Source organism: Diaphorina citri, unplaced genomic scaffold, assembly GCF_000475195.1.
Source record: "Diaphorina citri unplaced genomic scaffold, Diaci psyllid genome assembly version 1.1 scaffold407, whole genome shotgun sequence".
Lineage (NCBI taxonomy): Eukaryota > Metazoa > Arthropoda > Insecta > Hemiptera > Psyllidae > Diaphorina > Diaphorina citri.
The window spans coordinates 52,222-60,707 of NW_007377842.1; the positions used below are offsets into that span (position 1 = coordinate 52,222).

The following is an 8,486-nucleotide window of genomic DNA, read 5'->3' on the forward strand; positions in this document are numbered from 1 at the left end:
TTTTTATTTTCATCAAGTTGAAGAAGAAAAACAAGACAAGGCATGTTTAGGAGGTATTATTTATATATATAGGTATAAAAAAAAAAAATGCTTGAAAAAAACCTTCAATGCCCTAAACAGATTTAAAAAATAAAATAAAAATGTATTTATAAAGTCACACCAATGAAGTAGAACATTATCCTAATGGTAATGAACACAAAGACTGTAAAGACCTGATAGTAAGCTAATTGAAAACAGCTCCAAAAGTTACATCAACATCATTTTTGACTTTTGCTCACACAAAATGAACATTGTGGATTATCTCTGCATGGTGAACATACTGCAAATCATGATTAAATTCCACCTTAAGTAATCAATTATAATTATTCTAATGGAATTTTTTGACAGAAGGAATAAATCAAGTACAAAACTGGACAGTAACGAAAAATTGAGAGGAAATGAATGATAACATTTTACCTACAAGAAACAGCAATAGCAGTATCATAAGCATGTTGCCTTCTGGAAAACCCTTAGAAGACATATTTGGATGAAGTAAGTATTCATAAAATAATGATCTCTAGAAATCAGATTATACATATCTCCATCACAGTTTTGGTCTCCCCCTCTTTGCTTCCCTTGTATGACTATGACTACCTACCTACTTTTTCACCTATGTGACCTCCGTTCTTACATGCCCAAACCTTATTAATTTCTGAGGTTGGCTGTGCCAGTAGGATAGGAAAGGTTGTGCAAGTTTTGCTCTAGTATTAAACCTGCTATTGGTTCCAATATCTGTGCATATATAGAACCAAGATGTTGACAAGCACCACCTAAATATTATAATAGAAGATAGATAGATAGTTCCAATATCCCCTCTCACCTGTTGATAGGGAAGAAGTAGAGTCTGCTTCCACCAGACTGCCGGTAATCTCTAGAAATCAGATTATACATATCTCCATCACAGTTTTGGTCTCCCCCTCCTCTCTTCCCTTGTATGACTATGACTACCTACTTTTTCACCTATGTGACCTCCGTTCTTACATGCCCAAACCTCTCTGATTTTCTTTCCTAATCATCCTACACTTTTTCTTGATTTATTAATTTCTGAGGTTGGCTGTGCCAGTAGGATAGCAAAGGTTGTGCAAGTTTTGCTCTAGTATTAAACCTCCTATTGGTTCTAATATCCGTGCATACATAGAACCAAGATGTTGACAAGCACCACCTAAATATAATAGAAGGTAGATAGATAGTTCCAATATCCCCTCTCACCTGTTGATAGGGAAGAAGTAGAGTCTGCTTCCACCAGACTGCCGGTAGAGAGCAGGTGAAATAAAAATTAAAATTAAAAAACAACAAAACAAATCAGCCACCACATTTCTCAAATATGAAGGTCATTCCTTTTTTCTTTTCTGCAAATGGTTACTCGTCCGTGTTTAGAGCGGACGAATAAGAAATCTCGATTCTTATTGGCTAAATTAAAATTGAAAAACAACAAAACAAATCAGCCACCACATTTCTCAAATGAAGGTCATTCCTTTTTTCTTTTCTGCAAATGGTTACTCGTCCGTGTTTAGAGCGGACGAATAAGAAATCTCGATTCTTATTGGCTGGCAGGGCTATTCTGGGGGCTAGTCCACCAATCAGATTGTCTCTTTAGAGCGGATGACTAGGCAGCCAATCAAATCAGTTATTTAATTAATCAATCTTTTCTATTGGTCGATTTAACAAGATGGCCAAGAAAAACAAATAATCAGGTCCAAAAACCAAAAAATAGAAAATATACCTTTAGCAAATAATTTAAATTTTAATACATTGTGCTAATTTGCTTTTTGAATTGGTTTTTGTATTGATTTTTACTCATTATTAATTAATTTCATATTTTTATCGTTGAATTTCACTTGAAACTCGGGTAAAATTTCGACTTTGAAAACTTTGTATTGGTAACACCAATGTTTTTGTTTTCTTTTGAAACGACCTTGACCTCAAGGACACGGAGATAAAATAAAAAGGAAATTTCGACTTTGAAAACTTTGTGTTGGTAACACCAATGTTTTTGTTTTCTTTTGAAACGACCTTGACCTCAAGGACACGGAAAAAAAATAAAAAGTTAAAAAACACCTCGAAGACCGGACTCCGGAGACAGGAGACACGAAACGAACCACGATTACCACGAACAGCACTGGCAGATAAGGATCATTTTGATGTAAAGATAAACTATCCATGGTAGTATAAGGATAATTAATGTGATGAAAATCATCAACCTCATGAAGAGTTGGGGGTTTACTTCCCATCATTTCTGTATTGTGAATTTCCAACAACTGTAAAATGACAAGATAATAAAAAGTTAAAAAACACCTCGAAGACCGGACTCCGGAGACACGAAACGAACCACGAATAGCACTGGCAGATAAGGATCATTTTGATGTAAAGATAAACTATCCATGGTAGTATAAGGATAATTAATTAATTAATGTGGTGAAAATCATCAACCTCATGAAGAGTTGGGGGTTTACTTCCCATCATTTCTGTATTGTGAATTTCCAACAACTGTAAAATGACAAGATTTACAGCACTTTCCTAAGTTACAAGTTACATTCCCTCCATATCCAAAAGGTATAGGTAAGTACTCAATACAAATGTAGGTAATACAGTATCAACACAGTGAACAACCAGTTGTGTCCACTTTCCATGTCTCCATCTTAGTGAATCAAACCCATTGAAAGTAGGTACACGTTTCAAAACTCTGAAATGACGAGAAGAGGAGTAAGTAATAATTTAGTATTTTGAATAAATTATTTTATGGAAATCTTTTCTATCTGTTTACAACACTTCAACTTTTCATTTGCATTAAAAATTAAAATTAAAAAACAACAAAACAAATCAGCCACCACATTTCTCAAATGAAGGTCATTCATTTTTTCTTTTCTGCAAATGGTTACTCGTCCGTGTTTGGAGCGGACGAATAAGAAATCTCGATTCTTATTGGCTGGCAGGGCTATTCTGGGGGCTAGCTCACCAATCAGATTGTCTCTTTAGAGCGGATGACTAGGCAGCCAATCAAATCAGTTATTTAACTAATCAATCTTTTCTATTGGCCGATTCAACAAGATGGCCAAGAAAAACAAATACTCAGGTTCAAAAACCAAAAAATAGAAAATATACCTTTAGCAAATAATTTAAATTTTATTAAATTGTGCTAATTTGCTTTTTGAATTGGCTTTTTTATTTATTTTTACTCATTATTAATTAATTTCATATTTTTATCGTTGAATTTCACTTGAAACTCGGGTAAAATTTCGGCTTTGAAAACTTTGTATTGGTAACACCAATGTTTTTGTTTTCTTTTGAAACGACCTTGACCTCAAGGACACGGAGATAAAAAAATAAAAAGTTAAAAAACACCTCGAAGACGAAGACCGGAGACACGAACAGCACTGGTAGATAAGGATCATTTTCCTGTAAAGATAAACTATCCATGGTAGAATAAGGATAATTAATGTGGTGAAAATCATCAACCTCATGAAGAGTTGGGGGTTTACTTCCCATCATTTTCTGTATTGTGAATTTTTAACAACTGTAAAATGACAAGATTTACAGCACTTTCCTAAGTTACAAGTTACATTCCCTCCATATCCAAAAGGTGTAGGTAAGTACTCAATACAAATGTAATACAGTATCAACACAGTGAACAACCAGTTGTGTCCACTTTCCATGTCTCCATCTTAGTGAATCAAACCCATTGAAAGTAGGTACTTTTGACATAGGACTGAAAAGGGGTTCAAGCAGGAAAAAGAAAAAGTAAGATCTTTTGGAGGGCTATTTGGAGGAGGGAAAGAAAAAGGATTTTGGTGGAATACGGGAAGAAAGTTTATTAATACTTACGGTAATTATGCAGAGGCCATGACAGTGGAATTGTATTGTATTGTATTTAACCTAACCTTATAATAACACTAATCACTGCTTGTTTGTGCCAGTTCCTTTGGTAGCAATCTTCCACTGATGTGACTTCTGCACAAGTACCATACTTAGGTAAATGTTTCATCTCCATTACCCAGTCAAAGTGTAAATGTTGTTTTTTTTTTACTGAGACATTGAGTAAGGTAATTTCTGTTGATTGTATTTTACTCTCTTTTACAGATAAGAAATATGACTTCATTCAGAGAAACATCAGCCAGGGTTTCATTCAAAGGTAAGAATCCACAACACTTTAGCAACAACAAAAGAGATTACTCTTTGTAATAATACAGAGATTTTGTGCCCCACAAGCATTTTGAAGCAGCCGCAGACTCCCTAAGATTCTCATTTTTAAATATATAAATAATGTAGGTGCAACTTGGTCATATTAAAAAGAAAAAACTACATATTGCTGGCTTTTCTTGATCCCACTCAGTTGTATAAGGTTATTGTGAACAGGTGGGTAACCTGTCTAATGGTAGGGAAAATCCCCATCACTAAAGACCCAACAGATATTAATTAGCACCAAGAAGGAAGATAGGATAGTAGAAAGCAAGGCGTTCCGAGAACAAGCCTTATCTGTTTAGGATAAACTTCGCCCCGGGCGGGAATCAAACCTAGTGCTTACATGACAGTGAAGCAGAGGCGCTACCTTTCAAGCTAACCTTCTTTCCTCATTCTACAGTTGTTTTATACATGGTAATTCTAATGCAGGCATTCACTCGTATTTTATCCTTTTTTTTTAATAATGAGTGATTAGTGGAAAAAAAATGGGAAAGGATGAACAGAATCGAGAAAGAAAATAATAATAATTATAAACTTCATATGTTTGTTTTTTTTTTTTTTTTTTTTTTTTTTTTTTTTTTTTTTTCCCCAAACATCCAGTGATACCCCGGGCGGGAATCGAACCTAGTGCTTTCAAGACAGTGAAGCAGAGGCGCTACCTTTCAAGCTAACCTTCTTTCCTCATTCTACAGTTTTGTTTTATACGTGGTAATTCTAATGCAGGCATTCACTCGTATTTTATCCTTTTTTTTTAATAATGAGTGATTAGTGGAAAAAAATGGGAAAGGATGAACAGAATCGAGAAAGAAAATAATAATTATAAACTTCATATGTTTGTTTTTTTCTCTACAGACATGCAGTGATATTCGGGAACGCTTCCACCTGTTTGTTCTCATGCTGATTGTAGTTCTGCAAACTATGAAGGAACTGAACTGGGCCGGTGATAGACTCTGGATGCTTATCATAGATTGTATCTTTGTACTGCTCGCAGAGGTGTTGGTGGATTGGCTCAAGCATTGTTTTATTACCAAGTTCAATGAGCTACCGTTCCATGTGTATCAGGACTATACGCTAAGTCTGGCCTACGATATGGCTCAGACTAGACAGAAGAATGTAGGTTTAAGACACATTAATAACGGGGGAAAAAAAAAAAGATGGGTGTTTCGAATGAAATATTTGCTACATGAGACTTGTGCTCTGTGTCGTAACATGCCCATCTTTTTCTCTCATTGGTTAGGCGAGAAGAAACCTTCTATAAAGCATACGAGAGTATTCAACCATGCTTTTTTCTATTTTTCTTCCTCTTCTGTAAGTTTAAGACACCTTAATAACGGGGGGAAAAAAAGATGGGTATTTCGAATGAAATATTTGCTACATGAGACTTGTGCTCTGTGTCGTAACATGCCCATCTTTTTCTCTCATTGGTTGGGCGAGAAGAAACCTTCTATAAAGCATACGAGAGTATTCAACCATGCTTTTTTCTATTTTTCTTCCTCTTCGTAAGTCTAAAACACCTTACTAATGGGTTAAAATTAAGGGTGTGCTTTGCCGTCTTTTTTATTTCTTAGCAATGAAACAACTGAGGAGGCCAAGGCCCACAACGTGTAGCGCCAGATAGTCAGTTAATGAAACAACTGCTACATTACACTTGTAGTTTGTGTCCTAAGATGTCCATTTCTCATTAGATGGGCGAGAAGAGACACGATATTATCCATGTACATAGGTGCTGGGTCAATACCAAAACATTAACAAGTACCCATTGAAGTCAATATAAGAATTCGAAATTCGAGTGTATATTTTTTGGCCACCTCTGGGAATCGAACCCGAGACGTTCTGTAAAGCGTAAGTACGAACGTATTTAAGTATGTTTTTTGTTTTTTTACAATAATTCTTACCTCTGGATTTCTTCCTAACATTCTGTACCCCAGGCATGGGTCGGCCTCTCAACTAGCCCTGAAGTGATTGCTTTGGGCTGACATTTGGTTTTGGCTACAATTTTTTAAAGATTGGATGCCCTTTGCACATTTGCACTCAACTTTGCCATTTCTTTAGAAAAGAAAATTTCTGACTGATATCAAAAGTCTCCCAGCCAGACAAGCTTTTTTTTTCGCTTCTTACAATTCTTACCTCTTGATTTCTCGCTAACATTCTCTTTCCCCAGGCATTCATAGATCATTCAGATCTCGTAGCTAGACGAGGTCGGTGCGGCGTTTTTCGTCAGCCTCTCAACTAGCCCTGAAGTGATTGCTTTGGGCTGACATTTGGTTGTGGCACAATTTTTTAAAGATTGGATGCCCTTTGCACATTTGCACTCAACTTTGCCATTTCTTTAGAAAAGAAAATTTCTGACTGATATCAAGAGTCTCCCAGCCAGACAAGCTTTTTTTTTCCGCTTCTTACAATTCTTACCTCTTGATTTCTCGCTAACATTCTCTTTCCCCAGGCATTCATAGATCATTCAGATCTCGTAGCTAGACGTATGGGTTTCATTCCTCTGCCGTTAGGTGTTGTTATGATCCGTGTTCTCATGCAATCTCTACGTATCCATGGTCCAGTCAGTGTATTGCTTGTGCTATTAGCCTATTCTTGCTTGTTTACCGCTCGGATATGTAACAACATTATCATCCTAGGCAAAGCTTGCTGTCTGATACATCAACATCAGCAGGTATGTTCAGTCTGGGAGTTATTTGGACAAAGTTAAGCATAAAGGAACCATCCATAACGGACATTGCTTTATGGATGGTTCTTTTCTGCTAAATTCCGTCCATTTTGCCCCAAGTTAACTTAGAAACTATAGAACTTATACATAGCTGCTTGAGACCCTTTCTTTAAGAACTACAATAACAACGGAGGTCTTAACGTTCCAATATCAAAGAGCGAAGGAGGACAGGGTAGGAAAAAGCCGGCCGTTCCTAGAACGAACCTTATCTGCTTAAGATAAAGCTTGCCCGAAGCGGAAACCACCAACCAGCTGGCATTTAGATTTTCATGTATTATTTGTGTACTAACTGCTATTCTTGTTTTTCCTTTTGCTTCCCCAGGAACATCGCTCCTCTACTCCTTCATTCGAGGATAAGGTCACAATGCTTCCTCCACGTAGTTTATCCAAAGACACAGCTACTTCCCCTATGAAATGTACTACTCCTGCTTCTGCTGGGTTCAAACGATCCAATACAGTGGAGAGTAGCTCCCCCACTGAAACTAGGAATGTGCCTCCTTCCTCACCACCCTCCGGCACTAATCTAGTAGGACCTGCTATATTCTCCAATAGTAATGTAAGTATTGGGCATTTTCTTTTTATTCAGAAAATTCAGATGCTTATTCCACCTTGATACGTACAACCATAGCGCATAGCGCACCCTAGTTTCAAACTTTTGGAACTAAAAAATTCTATTTTTCTTTATTGATGGAAGTTAAACCACTGTATAACTAAATGTTGGTCTTTAGTGCCGAGGGTTTTACCCTTCATTCGACGTCAAGCTACCCGCCTGCGGACAGTAAACTCAACCGTCCATATCGTCACCCATCCGGATATTATCTACGCGCAACGTTGCGCGTACAACCATAGCGCATAGCGCACCCTAGCTTCAAACTTTTGGAACTAAAAAATTCTATTTTTCTTTATTGATGCAAGTTAAACCACTGTATAACTAAATGTTGGTCTTTAGTGCCGAGGGTTTTACCCTTCATTCGACGTCAAGCTATTAGAGGTGGCAAAGATCGGTTCACTTTAGGGAATAAGTTCCAACCGTTCAGTTCCTTTCATGGAACTGTTCCCAATATAAGTTCGCTTAAATTTTCTCGAAAAAAATTTCGCCTGCGGCGCTGTCATTTTAAGTTCTAAAGAAATGTATTGGGGGAATAACTAATTAACTATAACCTTGCCTATCTCAACCCGGTACATAACCACGACCTCAAGGTGCTATCGCCGCTGGTTTTGAAAAAAAAAAAAAAAAAAAAATGTGTGAAGGCAACTATAGCGCTTTCACTAAATTTTAAGCAGTGCATATTGCATACGCGACTAATTTGAAGGGCCAAATTGTAGGTTTCTACAAAAAGTCTATTTTTTCAGCTTTAAGAGCAATTTTGCAATGAAATTACATTTCTTTCAAAAATCACTAGATTTTGACCCTTTTTTTTTTAAAAAAAAAGACCAATTTAAGGTTATGTAATTGGTCTTTTTTTTTTTTAAAAAAAAGAGGTTTGACAGAGGGAACTGTAACTGCTATTGTCTTATCGTCCCGAAATCGAAGAGAGAAGGAAGACAG

At 36.6% G+C, this 8,486-nt stretch overlaps 1 protein-coding gene and 1 long non-coding RNA gene across 2 annotated transcripts; both read left to right on the forward strand.

The window, feature by feature from the left end:
- The first annotated feature begins 3,291 nt into the window (after positions 1-3,291).
- LOC113467115 lies at positions 3,292-4,155 on the forward strand. The gene is made up of 2 exons (XR_003391301.1): positions 3,292-3,625; positions 4,117-4,155. It is a non-coding gene; the product is annotated as an uncharacterized LOC113467115 (long non-coding RNA).
- A 474-nt stretch (positions 4,156-4,629) lies between these two features.
- Positions 4,630-7,550, forward strand: LOC103508534 (protein TAPT1 homolog). The gene is made up of 4 exons (XM_008473090.1): positions 4,630-4,647; positions 5,071-5,331; positions 6,662-6,883; positions 7,260-7,550. The coding sequence occupies exons 1-4, from the start codon at positions 4,630-4,632 to the stop codon at positions 7,548-7,550; spliced, it is 792 nt and encodes a 263-aa protein (XP_008471312.1).
- The last annotated feature ends 936 nt before the right edge of the window (positions 7,551-8,486 follow it).